General features: G+C 53.5%; 1 protein-coding gene across 1 annotated transcript; it reads left to right on the forward strand.

Annotated features, from left to right (window-relative positions):
- The first annotated feature begins 1,954 nt into the window (after nt 1-1,954).
- LOC119696329 (serine/threonine-protein kinase pim-1-like) lies at nt 1,955-7,767 on the forward strand. Its single transcript, XM_038126031.1, has 6 exons — nt 1,955-2,665; nt 2,791-2,841; nt 3,046-3,412; nt 4,009-4,185; nt 4,428-5,798; nt 6,600-7,767. The coding sequence occupies exons 1-5, from the start codon at nt 2,099-2,101 to the stop codon at nt 4,532-4,534; spliced, it is 1,269 nt and encodes a 422-aa protein (XP_037981959.1). The 5' UTR covers nt 1,955-2,098; the 3' UTR covers nt 4,535-5,798; nt 6,600-7,767.
- Nucleotides 7,768-18,642: the final 10,875 nt, after the last annotated feature.

Consider the following 18,642-nt stretch of genomic DNA (forward strand, 5'->3'; position numbering starts at 1 on the left):
AAAAAATCACCCTTCTTCCAGGCAAGGTTCACCAAGTCATTCCCTGCAGTTCTCCTTTTCAGATTATTTCAGTCGGCTGCTCTGAGAGGTCCAGCTTGTTCTGGTGCTTCTCATGAACTGATTGTGCTCTTGATTTATGCACCAAGGCATCAAATGTGGAGTCATCTACACTGAACTCAGAAACCAACTCCCCCGTCAGAGCATTTTCACATTCCAGATCATTTTCAAGATGTCCACTGAGTGGTTCAAATGATTATCACACAGCTCTCCACTTGTGGCTGCAGGCTCTGGAGTTTCTTTCGCTGCATTCAGCCAGGCTTGTATTCCCTAACAATTCCCTCCTGTTTCCTTAGCATAGAACAGCAACAATGAAAACCTTACCCACGGCACAACTCCCCAGTCCACCAGGAAAAGAAAGGACAAGTTGTCAAGTTCTCCAAACCTTTGTCCTGCTTTGCTGCAAGAGTCCTGCTGCACACACGGTGTGGGAAGCCAAGAGAAGCTGCAGGTGGTGGCACATCTTGTGACAGGAGCTCGATCTTGTTCTTCAGGAAAGGTTCTTGAAAAGAGCAAACATCACTGTAGAGAAGGTTCTTGGAAAAGCAGAACAGATTTTTCACAAGTACAATGAAAATGGAAAGAAACAAGCCAAGATGTTCACATCTACAATTAATTCCTTTCCTTCTATGTTCCCCTTTTCTGTGTTGCACTCCTTCTACATCACAGCCTTTCCAAACTGATCTCACCTCAGAGATCAAGGACTTAGGCAGTTTTGCACACTCTACAGTACCTTTAGCTACACACAGTTTGCCTTCTTCCTGTTTTGCTTTGAAAGCAATGCTGGAGACACCAGAAACCTGCAAATGCAAGATTTTAGAGCACGGTGCTTTGGTCAGCCAGGGGTTCTAGAGACAGGGCATGTGCTCCCCCAGTATTTCCCCCTCAGCAGTGACAATCCACAGCAGAAACAAAGGCGATTCCTGGGACATTGTGCAGGGGTCAAGACTCTATGTCTTGGCTTCAAATGGCAAAGTTCACTTGTTTTGACAGACTCGGGATCCAAACTAGCTGTTTTTTCTAGCTGTGTCAATGAGCAGCAGGAGAAATGAAGCAGCCAGCAGTTTCTTTGCAGAGAGGGTCTTTGCTCCAGGCTGAAAGTGCCGGCAGGGAGCAGGCAGACAGCTGAGAGCTGAGCTGCTGTATTGGACTGGCATCCAAACTCGGCAACAATAGCAGTTCCAATGCTTTATTCGAATCCTCCTATTGGCAGTCTCCGACTTTCACCTGGAACTGGACAAGAAAGCAGGACCAGCCCTGGGGACGAGGGCACCGCGCCGGGCGCGGCCCCGCCGCTGCCGCTCCCCATCCCGAGCGGCCGGGGAGCAGCGCTGCCCCGCAGGGGCTGCATTTCTCCCTGCTCATGTCCTGCTCTGCCCTCCCCCGGGGCTGCCTCTGCCTGGCGCTGGCAGGCTCCTCGTTCAGCGCTTTGCTCCGCTCCAGGGGAAAGTCCGGGCAGCGCTTTCTTTGCTTGTGGGGAAGAGAGCGCAGCGCGGAGCGAGCGGGCGGGATGGGGCCCGGGGCGAGCGAGCACGAGGGGCAAGCTGCGAGACTGCGGGAAAGAAGAGTTCCGATCTGGGGAAGAGGCAGCTGAACGAGCCGGTGGCTTTGGCGCGGGTGCGGGAGGAAGAGATGCTCCGTGAGTCCGGTTGGGCCCCGGAGCGGAGCGGCCCGTGCTGCCCCGGGGCGCGCGGGGCGGAACGGGGAACGGACACGCGGACAAACGGACACGCGGACAAACGGACACGCTGACAAACGGACATGCGGGGAACGGACACGCGCACAAACGCTCCCGGCGCTTCGGCAGCAGCAGCGGCAGCAGCAGCGGCAGCAGCAGCGGCAGCAGCAGCGGCAGCAGCAGCGGCAGCAGCACAAGAGCACAAGAGCAGAAGAGCAGCGATTTTACAGACCCTCTGCGTCCTTTCCCTTGTTCCTTCTCTCCCTCTCCCGGTGTCCCGCACCCTCTCTCGGTGTCCCTTTCGTGCTCGGCCGCTCCCATCCCCCCTTCCCCGGCCTCCCTCTCCCCGTGCTGGGCCGGGCCATGCCCCCGGCCCGCCCCCGGCCCCGGTTGGGGCTGCCCCCTCCCCGGCCCCGGGCGTCCCGCCGCGGTCTCGCCTCCGCCCGGCTCTGGCCGTGCTGGCGGTGGCGCTGCTGGGCGGGCATCAGTGCCTGGGGCTGGGGCGGCATCGCCGCCCTTTGGCTCCGCCTGGCCCGAGCCCGGCCCCGGCCCCGGCCCCGGCCCCGGCCCCGCAGTGGGTTCCAGTCCCGGTCCCGGCGCCGGCTCCTCCCGGGGCCCGCGGAGGACACAGGCGGCGCGGCCGCTGCTGCCGCCTCCGCTGCGGCTTCCCCGGCCCGAGCTCCGCCGCTCGGCAGCGCGGCCGCCGGCCCCGAGCCGCCGGGGCCCGGGGCGGGTGGGGCTGCCCGGCCCGGGGCGCTCGGGGGGCGCTCGGGGGCCGCTGCTGGCCCCGGGCCGAGCGCTGACAGCCGCGTGTGGCCCGCAGGGAAGGCGCAGGAGGCCCTGCAGGAGCGCTACCGAGTGGGTTCGCTGCTGGGGCGCGGCGGATTCGGCAGCGTCTGCTCGGGGACGCGGCTCTCGGACGGCGCCCCGGTGAGCGGCGGGGCCGGCGGCGGGCGGAGGGGGAGGAGGAGGAGGAGGACAAGGGGGAGAAGAAGAAGGTGGGGGCGCGGCGGGGCGGGCGTCGAGCTGAGCCCGCTGCTCTCCCTTGCTCGCAGGTGGCCATCAAACGCGTGCCGCGGGATCGCATCCGGCACTGGGGCGAGCTGGTGAGTGAGCGGGGCCAGCGGCAGAAGCCGGGCCGTGCCGGGCGGCGAGGAGCCGGGGCCCGGCAGGGCGGGAGCCGCCGGGAGCCCTGCGGGGAGAGCGGGCGTGGGCTGAGCGGGGCATGCGGAGCATCCCGGGCTGGCTGAGGGCTCCCAGAGCCCCGGCACGGCCTGAGCCCCGCTGACGGCATCGCGCTCCTGCCGCAGCCCGACGGCAGCAGCGCGCCCCTGGAGATCGTGCTGCTGGCCAAGGTGTCGCCAGGCTGTGCTGGTGTCATTCAGCTCCTGGAGTGGCTTGAGCTCCCCGACAGCTTCTTGCTGGTGCTGGAGCGTCCGGAGCGGTGCCAGGAGCTCTCGGGTGTCCTGGCGGAGCGGAGGTTCCTGCCGGAGGAGGAGGCGCGGGGGCTGTTCCGCCAGGTGCTGGAGGCCGTGCGGCACTGCACCAGCCGCGGGGTCCTGCACAGGGACATCAAGCCCGAGAACATCCTGCTCGACCTGGCCAGCGGGCAGCTGAAACTCATCGACTTTGGCTGTGGCGCCTTCCTCCAAGACACAGCCTACACCCAGTTTGCAGGTGAGCCCTCGCAGGGGATGCTCCTGGGCATCTCATGGCCCAGCCTGGCTGTAGCACTGGGGCTTCCCCTGTTGCAGCTGGGATGGGATTGATGCTGGAGCCAAGTTGATTTGGGTGGGGGTGTGAGGGGGGCCAGCTCCCAGCGCTGCTGACAGCCTTCAGCACCTACTGTGCCCTGGGCTGGGGCTGGAGCTGGGGCAGCCAGCCTGACAAAACCCCCATGGGGGTAGCAGAGAGGGGGGTCTGACCCTGTGCCCCGGACAGTTTGGTGTGCAGGCGAGGAAGGGCTTGGACTGCTCTGCTTCCCTTGTTTGCCTTGGCTTATTAACATTTTTGGGGGCCATGCAGGCAGGGAGGAGAGTGGGTTTTCTCCACCGTGGGGTGGGTTTTTCCTTTGTGTGTCATGGTTGGGCCTTCCCAGGGCTTCTGCTGCCCTCTTCCAGCCCCGAGTTTGTACACAAGTCCCAGGTGCTGGCGAGAGGGCAGCAGTCATCCCGTGTGCCTCTGGGGCAGCCTCCACATGCCCAGGGATGCTGGGGCCAGGCTCTGGGAGCAGCAGCAGCATCCCCCTGCTGAGCTCCGTCTGTGTTCCACAGGAACCCTGTCCTACAGCCCACCCGAGTGGATCCACCACCAGCGCTACCACGGCGAGGCAGCGACGATCTGGTCCCTGGGTCTCCTGCTGTACCAGCTGGTCATGGGCAAGCACCCGTTCAGGAGGGGCCAGGAGATCATCTGGGGGCGCATCTTGTTCTCACCACGGCTCTCTCAAGGTGGATCCTCATCTCTGGGCACGGGGGGAATACCAGTGCTGGGAGACAGCTGCGGGCTCATGGGCATCCCGCTCAGGCAGCTGCTGAGGAGGTGGCACATGTCCTGCTCTCCTGCTCGCCTCCAAACAGAGAATCCATGGGGAAGTTTAGGCCCAGCTCTGGGCACATCCAGCATGGCCGGGGCACGGGAACAGGGGGGCAGCTTCTCCAGCTGACTGGTGATTTCTGGTTTCTCTCCCCAGAGTGCCAGGATGTCATTAAGAGGTGTTTGTCCATGCAGCCCTCGGACAGGCCATCCTTAGAAGAGCTTTTCTGCCATGCTTGGGTGCAGGGTGTTCCTCTGCCCTAGAAGATGGGAGAGATCCACGTGCACAGTTGGATCCAGGGGCCTGGCAGGTACCAGCTCCACACATCTCTTGGCAGTCAGTGGCAAAGCAAACCAGACTGGTTTTGTCCTGCCTGTGGCTCTGAGCAGGGGTCAGCAGAAGGGAACACGCAGCTCTTGGGCTGGAGCTGAGCTGGAGACCTGGTGTGGCAAGCACTGGTGGCCACCATCCGCCCTGGCTTTGTTTGTCTGGTTCACTGACAGCTGGGGCCCTGGGCAGAGCCCTGAGAGCCCGGTCTGGCCCCAGGGAAGGAGAAGGAGCCCCTGGAGAAGCTGTACCAGGTGGGGCTGCTGCTGGAGACACCAAGGACAGCCTCAAGGATGACAGTCTCTTCCTCGGCCTGGCCAGCTGAAGATGATGGACTTGGATTCTGGCACCTTCTTCAAAAACACACTCTGCGCCCAATTTGCAGGTGAGTCCAGAGCCAGGGGGATTCTCCCAGGTCTGGGCATGGCATGGCCTGGCCGGGCACCAAAGCACACCTGGCTGGGCACCCCTTTGTTGGGGCAGACGCAATGAATTCTTCATTTGGCTGCCCAGCTGCTTTTGGCTCTGGGCAGCTGCTGAGGGCTGGATGTGCCGTGGCTGGCTGCAGGCTGGGCACGTGTCCTGCCCTCCTGCTCTGCTCCCAGAGGCAGCAGTGCTGGGCAGCTCTGGGCACAGCTCTGGGCACAGCTCTGAGCACAGCCAGCATGGCCTGGGCACCGCGGGCGTTGGGACAAGGGGACAGGAGCCTTCAGCTGACGGGCGGTTTCTGGTTTCTCTCCTTGCAGCCGGGCTCTGCGGGTGCTGAGGCTGCTCTGGGCTCTGCCAGGGCTCTGCTGGGCTCAGCCCTGGGCACGGCTGGGCTGGCTCTGCCCTCACATTGCTCTGACAGCTTTGCATCAGACGAGCCCGTTCCGAGCACAGCGCCTGAGCTTTCTGCTTTGGCAGGGGAGTGAGACTCTCCTGCAGGCCCAGAGATTGCAGCTGGGGACACACATCCAATTGGCAAGGACCCAAACTCTCCACAGTCCCAGCTGAACGCCTGCATCTCCCCAGGATGTTTTGTCTGTCGCACTCTTGATTCCTTTTTGGCTGGAATTGTGCAATTGCCCTTTCTTCCTCCTCTAGAAGTGCCACGAGTGGGCCAAAGCTGGCGAGTGGGCCGTGTTCCTGAGGCAGTGCAGTCTGGAGCTGGTGGATGGAGAATTGCCCTTGTGCACTTCCAAACCAGAGCAAAAAGCTGTAAGTGGGACTTTGTGTCTTTTGGAAACCCCTGACAGTTTCAAGGGGAATGTGCAGCTCATTCACAGGGTGAGAAGGAAGGGTATCTTCTAAAGTGTTTGGGATGTGACAGAGTTTAGATTCCCAGTCCTGCTTGGAGGTGGCAGGGCACAAAGCAATTTCCTATTGCTTCAACTACAATTTAAAAAAACAGTGTTGGAAACAAACCCCAAAAACTTTTTTAAAAGGCTGTTGAGGTCCGTGAGATGGATCCATGCCATCAGCACGTTCAAAAAGTAAATAACTGAGTTCTCTTTTTCAAAAGATCAGTTACTGTTGTGATGCACTAGATAGGTATTTAGATGTTCTGCACTGGGTGAACTTTTCCCATGGTACCCCCTGGTAAGGTGGTTTGTCCCTTGAAGCCCCTCCCTTCGCCCCTCCTCACTGTGTCCCCTTAGCTGTGGCCTTCTGTCCCCACCTCCCATTCCGTGGGTATAAATGTCCCTTGAGATTGGAACTCTCTCTCTCCTTCACCTGGAAACCCTACGATGCAGATGTCCTCTTCCAGCTAATAAACAGGACATCAGAACCACGTGGAGAAAGAGCGCTTCTCGTCCTTTACTTCGTCTATGTAGGATCCGTGCGGGCGTAAATCCCAAGCTAGCCGGGGGATTTACAGCCTGAAACCCACGCGTTCCTTCAAGTTACCTCTTAATCCAAAGCTAGAGAAGTTTTTCACAACACACTTGGTTTTTGTTTTTATCTTTCAAATTTTATACAGTTTTTTATGACTATTTCCTTTTTTTTCTCTTTGAATAGGAAACACATCCTCTAAAAGGAATGTGTTTTGCTCCTGGTTCTCATGTGGAGCAGCTCCCTTCCCTCTGGCTGAGCTGCTCAGGCAGAGCCCGGCAGCTCCTGGCCCTGCAGGGCTGAGGCTTTTCCCCGTTGCTGGGCACAGACTGATGGAGCAGCACTGCTGAACACGGGCACACAGAGGGACCAGGAGCAGCTGCCTTTGGCCACCTGAGGCTCCAAGGCCAAACTCTGAGCAGCCAGGGCTGGAAGAGACTCGCAGGCTCCCTGGAGGCTGTGCTGCCCCCCTTGTGCCCGGCCCAGCTTTGCTTGGGGCAGAGGGAGAACAAGGGGCAGCTCCCTCCCAGCCCCAGCCCAGGGACCCCTCTGGCCCCGGGGCTTGGGGCACTGTCAGCACCCACTGCTCCAGCCACCGCTTCTGCTGGCCCTGACAGCAGCACCCAAACTGGGGCTGATCCCCAGGGAGCAGCAGCAGGGCCTGGAGCTGATCCCTGACTCTGGGCCAGGGCTGCACAAATGACCCCAGAGCAGCAGCAGCAGCACATGGAGCTGACTTTGAGCACAGCCCCTGCCACTCTTGCCTGCCGTGTGCAGCGGTGTCACAGCAGCCTGAGGCACCTGGGAGCCCCCAGTGCCAGCAGGAACTTGAGATGGCAGCCCTGGGCTCCTGGGGTTGTGCAAGGAGCGGAGCTGGGGACTCCCTGTCCATGGGGAGCTTCCAGATGGAAAAGGCTGCTGTGCCCAGGCAGCTCCAAGGGCAGAGAAAGGAGGGTCTCCACCGTGGAGCAGGAACAGCTGCTTCATTGCACTCCTGCAGAAAGCTCTTGGCTGGTTCAGAGCGCTGAAAGCTGTGAAGGGCAGAGAGGAGGCCACACCAAACAATGCTGCTGTTTCCACAGCCTCCCCTCTCCGTGTCCCAGAAGGAATTGGATGGACTGTGTTCTTCTCTCTGAGTCGTCTCGTTCAGCAGGAGCAGCTCAGCACCAGGAGCTGAAGGAGCTGAAGCCTCAGGCCACAAGAGCTGGGCAAGAGGAGACTTTCTGAGCAAATGAATGCTGCTGACATGGACCTAGCTGAATGCAGCAGATAGAATCCTGGAATCACAGAATCCTTTCTGTTGGAAAAGACCTCTGAGCTCATCCAGTCCAGCTGGTCACCCAGCAGTGCCAAGCCCAGCACTAAACCACTGAAGTGGTCCCTGAAGTGCCAAGGCCTGGACAACAGCCCTGAGTGAGGCCTGAACAGCAGGCCCTGAGCCAAAGGTGGCCTCTGGATGAGCCTTCCAACCAAAGGTTATCTTTGTATCTGCTCACTAATGAAATATGCATGCTCATTAGCACTGTGATAGATGTATCCACTCATTGGTGAAACATGTATTGACCTTTCTGTATTTAGGAGCCAGACAAGGCCATGAAATCTGACATCTGGCTTTGTTTGGAGCTGAATGGTCAAAGTCACCTCCCTTGGTTCCTCCTTGGGCCCTGGCCAGGCTTTGGGAGGAAGCCAAGAGGAGGATGAAACCAGATGTTCCCGCACTAGCAGTGCTGTCAGTTTGTTCATTCAGCACTGTCAGAGCTGGGCCCTCTCACAGCGAGGTTGGAGCCTCCCCTGTGGCTGGAGGCAGCTGCAGGAATTCCCAGTGCCCAGGAGTGGCTCTGCAGCCCTTGGCTGTGCCAGCTTCCCCCAGCTGCTGTGTGGATCTGGGGGATGGCAAAGCCTGAGGGTAACTGGTGCTGGATCTTTCTGAATCACTGCTGCAATCCTTGGTGGTGATGGTTGGGTGCATTGCTGAGCTGCTCCTTTTGTGATTCTTTGCTGCTTTGAGCTGCAGTAAATGACACTGATTCCTTCAGTCTGTGTCTGTGTCTTTGGTGCTGACCCTGCCCACTGGCAAAACAAAACTGGCACAGTCTGGCCAGATCACAACAAAATGCCACTTTTTAAAAGCAAATGCGAGGAATCAGTCCCAGCTGAAATTCCCAGGTGGGAAGCCCTTCCCTGGAGTTGGCTGGCTCTGGAGTGGGCTGAGGTCGGAGCACCATGTGAGCAGTGGGGCAGTTGGTTAAAAGAGGCTGAACCCCTGGGTGGCTTAAAATGAATCCAAAATTTACATATTGGAAAAGGAAAAGAACTTGTGGGTTTGGGAAGATGAGGATGGATTTTCATAACACCACATTGGAAACAGCACCAACAGAAGGAAGAATTGTTGGAACACTCCCACATGGAGTGACAGAAGGAAGTTTTAATCTTGAGCTCTGGTTCACTTGTGCAAGTGATATTATAATAATTTTTTTTAATTTTAGTAGTTTTATATAATATAATGCAACACTATTTATATCTATATAGTTAAAATGGATAATGTGAAGGCTGACAATGCTAATATGTCAGCTTTGGCTGCTCACTGTGACACTAAATACCCTACAGAAAAGGACTGGCCAAGACCCAGCCGTCAGTGGTGAACTTTGCAAGATTGTATACAAGGAATAAAGGAGGAAAGGATGAAATTGGCTATTTTTACAGGATTTGCTGATCCTGTGATGCAGAATGCTTTTTCTATTACTGTGAGAAATGCTGTGATTAAGGCTGCTGGGTTTTTCATATCCCAGACAATCCACAAGCTGCAGGATTGGATGAATGGGTGAAGGGGTTGTCAAAAGAGCAGCTGAAGAAATGAGGAGATGGGAACCTGTCCCCATGGAGAACCCATCTGCCAGGTGTGCTCCATACCCTTAACAATGGCCCACTGGGGAAATGGAAACCCCCTGGCTGTGCACGGCTGCACCCAATTTGCAAATACAGCCACGGACAGTGAGACTTGGACTGCCTGGGAAATTGTTCTGGCTGTGATGGCCCCTGGCAGGGCCAGCCCAGAGGCTGCAGGGCTGGACCTTCATGCATTGGAATTAGTTAGGATAAATCAGAAGCAAATGAGAGTTATCAATACCAAAACAGGAATTCAGATTCCTCCAGGACACTTTGGTTTGATAACTGCTCACTGGATCTTGGCCTTGCAAAGTGTTCCTGTCATGGGAGGAGGAACTGATGCAGATTATCAAGGAGAAATTGAAGGAATTGTGTTAAACAACAGAGAACAAGACTGGATTATTCAGTCCCATTACAGGGTAGCACAATTATTGATATTGTCAGGTTTTTAAAACAATTGTGAAAGAATGAGATCCACCTCAATTCACTGCTGTTGGTGGAGATACAGGTTTGGATCCAGCAGTCCTAATCATGGAGCCAGAGTGTGGCTCCAGAGGCCAAAAGGCCCTCCCGAGGCAGCTGAAGGAGCAGCTCCTGGGAAAGACAGCACTGTTTGAATGCTGAAAGCTGGGCAGGAACAATGGGAATGTGTCCCTGCAGCCCAGTGTTCTGTGTGAGAACAAGTAGATATTACAGGAGATTGTTTTACACATCCTGCCAGACCAAATCTCCCTGCTTGCCCCAACGGCCCCTTTGGAAAATGCTCTGATCCACGGGGCTCCATGGGAAGGCTGCTGTGACACTGAGGGACTTCCAGACAAATTCCATCCAGGAGCCTGGGTGCCCCTCAGGGACTGGGACCCGGCCCCCTTCCAGCCACAGGGGAAAGGGCCCCACCAAGCTTTGTTACCCACAGACACCGTGCTAAAGCTGAACAGCAAAGGACTTGGGGGCATTCTTCTGGAATTAAAAAGGCACAGCTCCATGGACAACAGAATTACTGTTCTTATCCCAAATGAGATTGAGGAAAAATAATGATTAACCCTTGTCCCTGAAGTACTGCTGATGTCTATGAGTTGTATCTTGAGAGTCAGCCAGAATCTTTGCTTGCAGAAACACCTCTAGAGCTTCACCAAGGGATTGGTCATCAGAAATGTTTTGAAAATTTAAGGATCAAAGTGGCCAAAGTACTCTATGTCACTAATTGCTGGGTATGTTCTCAGCTGCAGTTGGAAGGAATGGGGTTCCCTTGGAGGGCCCACCCTGGGGGTGGCCAGAACTCTGTCCATGGGCTCTGCCTCATAACGGAGCCAGTGAAGGGACAGTTACAGAAAACTGTGCTGTGGAACACAGGAATGCAATGATCAGTTTGACAGGATTCACCAGGATTTCCCTTCAGGGGAAACCAAACCCTGTTCTAGTAACAGAGGCCACAGTGTGAGAGGATTTCTGTGCTTTACCATCACTCCCAATGTCAGGAGAACTTGGGGTGCTGGAACTGGTTCAGTGTCAGTGTCACACCACTCCTAGCTGCAGGGCCACTGTGAAATTCCTCTGGCCCAAAGGCACTGGGGACACAACAGGAGCACAGGGAGGAGCCCTGGGTCCATCAGCAGCCCACAGTGGGAAATCAAAAATCAGACCTTTGGTACTGGGAATGAGAGCTACTGGGTGTGTGGAGACTGTCCAGAAACAGCTTCCCAAAGGATGCTTTGGGTCCTGTTTCCAGGCAATGTTGATGCCTCCCTCAAGGGTACTTCAGCAACAACCACAAGGAAGAGATGGGGCCCAGAGAACATTTTCCCCCTAAGGAGTGCTTTGGTCTCCAAAAGCCAAAGATTCTGGTTCACCGTGTGCATCATGTGCATTGCCTGGTCCTGTGGAGTTTACACTTATGAGATAAATTGATTCTTAGAAGAAATAGCAAATGATCCTGTTAAAATATCCAGTAGCACATCCCAGGAGCTCCAGCAAACACAAATGGGGCACTACAGAACTGCATGGCCTTGGATGATCTGCTTGCTGGCCAGGGAGGAACCTGTGCTGTTCTAGGACAGGAATGTTGCACTGCTATCAGTGATGGGTTTGAAGTCCAACAGTCAGGAATCACCTTGACAGAAAAAGCAGTAGAAGAGTGGCAGAAAGAAGAAAATTCTTCATGGTGGGATTGGCTTCATGGCTGCTAAATTGGAGGCTGCTGTGAAATGAATTTGTGGCAGTGTCTGTAATCATTGCAGTGTGAGCACTTGCTGTGCTATGATTCCATGTCAGCATTTCTGTGACACTTTATGCTAGAAACAGAGTGCTGAGACTTGTCTAAAAAGAGACATAGTCTCAAGAAATAGGGGGCATTTGATAAAATAAATAGAGAATAGCAACTAATTAGGGTTGTTTTAAAAGGAATGTGAATTAGAGCTCTGAGTAATGAACTTGAACAGCACATAACTGAAGAACAAGAGGCGATGCCTTTATGCCTAATACCTAAATCTCAACTGTGTTATTGTAAGAATTGTTATGAAGGTTATAGTTCATCTGCAGGTTAAAGGACCCAGGTGAAGTCCTGAGTTCTCAACACCAGGCCCTGACTGAGGCCTGAACATTAGGCCCTGAGCCAAAGCTGACCTCCAGATGAACCTTCCAACCAAAGGTTATATTTGTATCAGCTCATTAATGAATCTCTATTAGCAATATGATCTCTGTATCTATTAATTGGTGAAATGTGGACTTATCTTTCTGTATTTAAAAATCAGACAAGGCCCCATCTGGCCTTGTTTGGAACTAAATGGTCAAAGTCACCTCCCTTGGTTCCTCCTTGGGCCCGGGCCAGGCTTTGGGAGGAAGCCAAGAGGAGGATGAAACCAGATGTTCCCACACTAGCAGTGCTGTCAGTTTGTTCATTCAGCACTGTCAGAGCTGGGCCCTCTCACAGCGAGGTTGGAGCCTCCCCTGTGGCTGGAGGCACCTGCAGGAATTCCCAGTGCCCAGGAGTGGCTCTGCAGCCCTTGGCTGTGACAGCTTCCCCCAGCTGCTGTGTGGATCTGGGGGATGGCAAAGCCTGAGGGTAACCGGTGCTGGATCTTTCTGAATCACTGCTGCAGTCTTTGGTGGTGATGGTTGGGTGCATTGCTGAGCTTCTGCTTTTGTGATTATTTTCTAATGATTATGTGCTTTGATGATCTTATGCTTCTGTAATTTTTTGCAGATGTACATTACATAAATTACACAATTCCTTCAGTTGGTGTCTGTGTCTTTGGTGCTGACCCTGCCCACTGGCAAAACTGACCCTGTGGGCTCCATGGAACCAAGGGGCCCTTGTGACACCGTGGGGCCTCATGGAACCACAGAGACCATTCTGACCCTGTGGGGCCTCATGGGGACAAGGCTCCATTGTTTTCCTCTCCCTGGCACTGCCCAGTTCAGCCTTTCCCTGCCCCAGCCCAGCAGAGCAGCAGAGTCAGGTCTGGCCCTGCAGCAGGAACTGGAGGCGCTGGAGCTCAGGGACAGCCACTCTGTGTCTGTGTGACAGATGAGTAATGCGATGATTGACTCTCTCAATTAACAGACAAATATAATGTACATAGGTTAAGAAAAGTTGTATAGATTTATAGTTATGTTTTACCCCCTTGCACTGTTGTCAAGGGACAGCCAGGGTTTGGGACATTTGGGAGGGTCGGACTGTCACTGTGGCGACATCTGATCTCCAATCAGGATTTGAGGAAGTGATCTCCATCACTGGACAGCGAAGAAGGGGTCGATGGACAGAGCTTTGGGTGGGGCTAAAGGGTTGAAAGGCAGAACCTCCATTGTGTGGGTGAGCACATGGTGGGGAAAATCCTTTGTTCTCCGTGCCTTATCTCATCCTGGATAAACACCTCGCCCCGGTGGCGCTCGGAGTTTTTGAAAAGAGGCACAGCCACACCACAAATTTGGCGGAGTCTATCGGACACTTCCAGGGCCACCAGTGGTCGCAGGCTGAAGCCTGGAGACAACAGGAGGCTGGATCAAGAAAAGAGAAGAAGAGGGTTGAGTACTATTTTTTGGCCAGAGAATTACTCCGTAATTCCGCTTTAGGAAAGTGAACTCCACGCCAGTACTATACCAGACCTGTCCTGGTCCATTGGAGCTTTAGGATACTGGGCGGCTGGAGAGAACGGCGGGACGCGGGGTGAAGAGGAAAGAGGGGATTTCCCCCGTGGCCGGCGGGACGTGGGAGACAGAAGGGTTTGTGAAGGATTTGGCAGCACAGAGCCAGCACACACAAAGGGGGTCGAGTGGGGGCCCACTTGGGGCAGCCCCGGGCTCTAGCGTGTGGCCAGCGCTGTGGTATTCCGGGCCGGCCGAGCGGCGGTAGCCAGGGGCAGTTTCAGGGGCAGCACAGCCAGCGCTGTGCTATTCCGGGCTGGCCGAGCGGCAGCAGCCAGCGCTGCTTTCGGGGCAAGTGCCGGCGGGCCAGGCCGAGCTCGGGCGGGGACGGCTCTTGGGCGCAAACAGCTCCGTGGTTCCCGGAGCCAGCTGAGATCCTGAAATAAAAATAGGCTGAAATAAATAAGGCAGGAGATGTTTCTCCTTTCTAATGCCTTTAATAAGAAAAAAATCAGCTCGGGCGGGGAGAACCGACAGGTCGTGCACATGCTGTCGCTGCTCCTAGGAGTGGCACGGAGGAAGAGGCAGACTGCAGCTGTGTCCGCTGGTATGCAGGCAGAGCTGGGGCTTCCGTCCTCACGAGAGCACCAGGAGATTCTGGTTTTTCAGTTTGACATTTGAGGTCCTCTTTCTAGCCGCCATCCTTTAGGATAGGGTGAAAGGTAAAAATGATCTTAGCAGACGCTGCATTCAGTTCCTCACCTCTAGACATCACTTAGATCTCTTAATTCTATGGTGGCTCATTGTTTTAGGGGTTTTTCTTGCTAGATTTGATGAGGTGTTTCCACATTTGCATACCAGCGCCAATGTCACCTGCTCCTCGCAGTCCCACATGCCATTTTCCAGGAAGCAGCAGGGTGATACCCTACGAAGAGGGATTTCTAACCATCAACAACAGGTAATTAAAAAAACCCCTAATAATAACAGGTGATTACAACATTAAATTATTATCAACAAATAGTTAAAACTCCAACTTAGCAGCAATTGGTTTAACCTGTTCACTCTGCAACTTTAAAAAAAAATGACCACTTTTCTGCTCATAACAGGGCTCGAAACGGGACAACGGCCGAGAGGTTTGCAGCACTGGGGTCACCCTGTAGCAGGTGTGACACTTCCCGTGCCGTGGCGAGTCGGGGTGGAGCTGCTTAACCAAGCCAGGGGGGACCAGGGGCAGACCAGGGGCAGACCTTAGCCAAGCTGTGCCGCAGCAAGTCGGGGAGGAGCGAGCCGAGCCGGGGAGCGGGGACGAATGCCACTGGATGGGAGGTTTTTCAGAAGAGAGGTAAAGCTTTTTTTCTACTTTTTTTTCTCTCTCCCTTTTTTTTCCTCCATTTTACCTCTCTCTCTTCTCTTCCCTACTCCTTCCTCCTTTCCTGGTTTCTTTTTTTCCCCTTTCCCTCGCCCTTCGTAGCGAGGCGGGCTCTGTCGGCAGGGCCTGTGGCTGGAATGGTGGGCTCTGTCGGGGGCAGACCTGGGATCTGCTGGTCAGGATGGGATCATGGGTGAGCAGCCAATCCCCAAAGGAAGAAGCAGAGACTGAAGAGGAACCTATGGACATACTCCCAGATAGTCCACTGGGAAGAAAGCTTGCCCGGTGGAAATATGACCCCAACACCAGAGATAAGGACGAGAGCAAAATGGTTCAGTACTGCATATTGGAATGGACCAGGAGGGAAATTAGGAGTGGTCATGTATACTGGCTGAGATATGGGTCAGAGGAGGGATGGATATGCCGAGCATTAAACATGTATGTAAGAGCTAAGAAACTATTTGATCAGGAGGAGGGTGACTGTGCTGCTTGCTGGGAAGGGGAAACCGCACCCTCGAAGGCGAGTGTGTTTAAGGTAGCAGAACATACAGAGTGGGACCCATTAGACCACTTACCACCCGCCCGCCCCACCTGCAGGAGCTCCAGCTGCACCTCCCCTAGCCCCTGATGGGCCCAGCCAGAACACCAGGAGCAGGGGAGCACAAAGAGAGGAAAGCAGATCAGAAGATGGGAGCCAGGCATTGGGACTGTACCCCCTGAGGGAAGTACCCCTGGAGGGGTACAGGGAGGAATTGGATTTGTAACCATACCTCTCAGTTCCTCTGAGGTGAGAATGTTTCAAAAGGAATTAAAAGGACTACTAGAGGACCCCCTCGGGTTAGCGGAGCAGTTAGACAAGTTTCTGGGGCCCAGTATTTATACATGGGAGGAGATGCAATCAGTAATGACGATGTTGTTCACACCAGAAGAAAGACAGATGATCCGGGTGGCTGGGATATGAATATGGGAAAGGGAGCATGTGCAAGGACCCCCTGGGGATCTGAAAATGCCCACAGTGTGCCCCACCTGGGACCACAACAGCACTGGGGGAAGGCAAGACATGGAGGAATATAGAACATTGATTAGAAGAGGTATCAAAGAGGCAGCTCCATGTCATCAAAAAGCCCGTAAGGCTTTCGATGAGCAGCAGAAGAGGGAAGAAACCCCAAGAGAGTAGTTAGAAATGTTGAAGGAAAATATGAGGCAGTATTCAGGAGTTGACCCTGACACAGTGGCCGGGTGGATCTTACTAAAGATAAATTTGGTCACTCATGCCCTGGCCAGATATACGGAGAAAGTTAGAGAAGTTAGATGGTTGTCAAGAAAAGAGGTTAGAGGATCTTTCAAGGGAAGCACAGAAGGTGTATGTAAAGAGGGATGAAGAGAAGGCCAAGGCAGAAGCCAAGGGAATGGCAACTGCCATTAGGGAAGGAAACCAGCATGTGAAGAACAACCCAGGTAAGGCAGGGGGATTCTGAGTGTGGGAAGATAGATGGAGGGGGGATGCAGCTCCTTGGGACTGGGCACAAAAAGGAGAGTTTGGTAAACGGGGGAATCTAGGAGCAGTTTGCTTTTACTGTAAAGAGGATGGACATATCAGAAAGAATTGCCCCCAGAAGGAAAAGGAGCTGAGGGTCTTTGAGACTGAGCAAAAAGGAGAAGCGGAAGATTAGGGGTGTCAGGGGCTCTACCTCCTGGGGACAGAATACCATCAGGAGCCCTTGATAACTTTAAAAATAGGCTCCAAGGAGGAAGAATTTTAATTCCTAGTAGACATGGGGGTTGAAAGAGCTTGTGTTGCTAAAATCCCAAAGGGGTGCCAAAAACGGCCAAGATAGCATTCAAGTAGTAGGTGCAAAAGGAGAGGGGTTCAAGGTCTCAGTTATAAAGGAAGTAAAGTTTAAAGAGGCAAATAAAATAGGAATTGGGGATGTTCTATTAGTTTCAGAAGCAGGGTGCAATCTATTAGGGTGGGATTTACAAGTGCAGTTAGACATTGGAGGATGCTTAGAGGAAGGAAAGATGGTGGTTAAGCTTCTCCAATTAAGGGAAGAGGATGAGAGCAAAATTCATGAGATGGTGTGGGCAAAACTGAAAAATTGAGGTAAATTGAACATGAAACCTATAGTAATAAAAATAGTTGCTGAGAGCCATCCAGTCTGGGTATGACAATATCCACTGTGCCTGGAGGGGAGATGAGGACTATGGCCGGTGATCCAGGACCTACTTGAGGATGGGACCTTGGAACCATGTATGTCCCCCCATAATACACCCATATTACCAGGAAAGAAGTCAGATGGGACTTACAGGCTTGTTCAAGATTTGAGAGAAGTAAACAAAAAAACAGTGAATCGGTACCCAGTAGTGCCTGACCCCTATACACTACTGAGTAATATCCCCCCATCACACCAGTGGTTTAGCGTGATAGAGCTAAAAGATGCTTTTTGGGCATGTCCACTGGCAGAGAAAAGTAGGGATATATTTGCCTTTGAATGGGAGGACCCCGATTCTGGGAGGAAGCAACAGCTTTGGTGGACTAGGTTACCCCAAGGGTTTTCCGAATCCCCAAACCTATTTGGTCAAGCCTTGGGAGAAGTACTACAACTCTTCTCCATCAAACCTGAGATAAAGCTCAGCCAGTATGTAGATGATTTGCTTCTCTCAGGATGGGAAGAAAACAAAGTTTGGGAATCCATCACAGCAATATTAAATTTTCTGGGGGACCAAGGACTTTGAGTATCAAAAGGGAGACTCCAATTTGTAGAGAGGGAAGTAAAATTCCTAGAACATGGGATTTGTTAAGGGAGCTGGAGTTTGAGCCCTGAGAGAATTATGGGGATAGCTTCACTCCCACAGCCAAAAACTGAGAGAAAAGTTAGAAGGTTTCTAGGCTTGTTGGGATATTATAGGCTGTGGACTGAAGGATACACGTGAGCCGTCAAGTTCTTGTATGAAAAGCTAGTAGAAGAAAAGATTGGGTGGGAAAAAACAATGAACAGAAGTTTGAAGCTTTAAAGCAAAAATTAGTTAGTGCACCAGCACTGAGACTTCCTGCCTTAGACAAACCGTTTTATCTGTTTGTAGATGTAGAAAGAGGGGTAGCTCATGGAGTACTAGCCCAGGACTGGGGAGGATCCAGGAAACCAGTGGCCTGTTGATCAAACCTGCTGGACCCTGTCAGCCGGGGATGGCCGACCTGTATTCAGGCAGTGGCAGCAACTGCCGTACTCGTAGAGCAAAGCAAAAAATTAACCTTTGGGGGAAAATTGAAAGTGTATACTCCTCACTCAGTTAGAAGTATCCCAAGCCAAAAGGCTGAGAAATGGCTCACTGATTCCCGAGTGCTAAAGTATGAAGCCATCCTAATAAATAGTGATTTAGAGCTAATCGTGAGTAACCAACTCAACCCTGCCCAGTTTTTGTATGGAGAACCAGATGAGGCACTAATACATAATTGCCTAGAAGTTATAAACTATCAAACTAAAGTAAGAGAGGACCTAACAGATCAACCACTCCAAGGTGGAAAAGGGTTGTACATCGATGGATCTTCACAGGTAATAAAGGGGCACAGGGTATCGGGGTGCGCTGTAGTGGATGAAGGGTGAGTGGCCATAGAAAAGTCACCTTCCACCTGGTCAGCCCAGTGTGTGAGCTATATGCCCTAAAGCGAGCTCTGGAAATATTGGCACAGGAAAGGGGAACAACATATACTGACTGAAAATACGCTTTTGGAGTAGTGCATACCTTTGGAAAAAATTTGGGAAGAGAGGGGGCTATTAAATTCAAAGGGAAAGGGACTGAGTCATGAAAAATTTGTTTTAGAAGAGTTAGAAACCTTACAATTGCCAGAGGAAGTAATGGTGGTATATCTTGAAGGACATCCAAAAAGGG

Source organism: Motacilla alba, unplaced genomic scaffold (genome assembly GCF_015832195.1).
Source record: "Motacilla alba alba isolate MOTALB_02 unplaced genomic scaffold, Motacilla_alba_V1.0_pri HiC_scaffold_28, whole genome shotgun sequence".
Classification (NCBI taxonomy): Eukaryota; Metazoa; Chordata; class Aves; order Passeriformes; family Motacillidae; genus Motacilla; species Motacilla alba.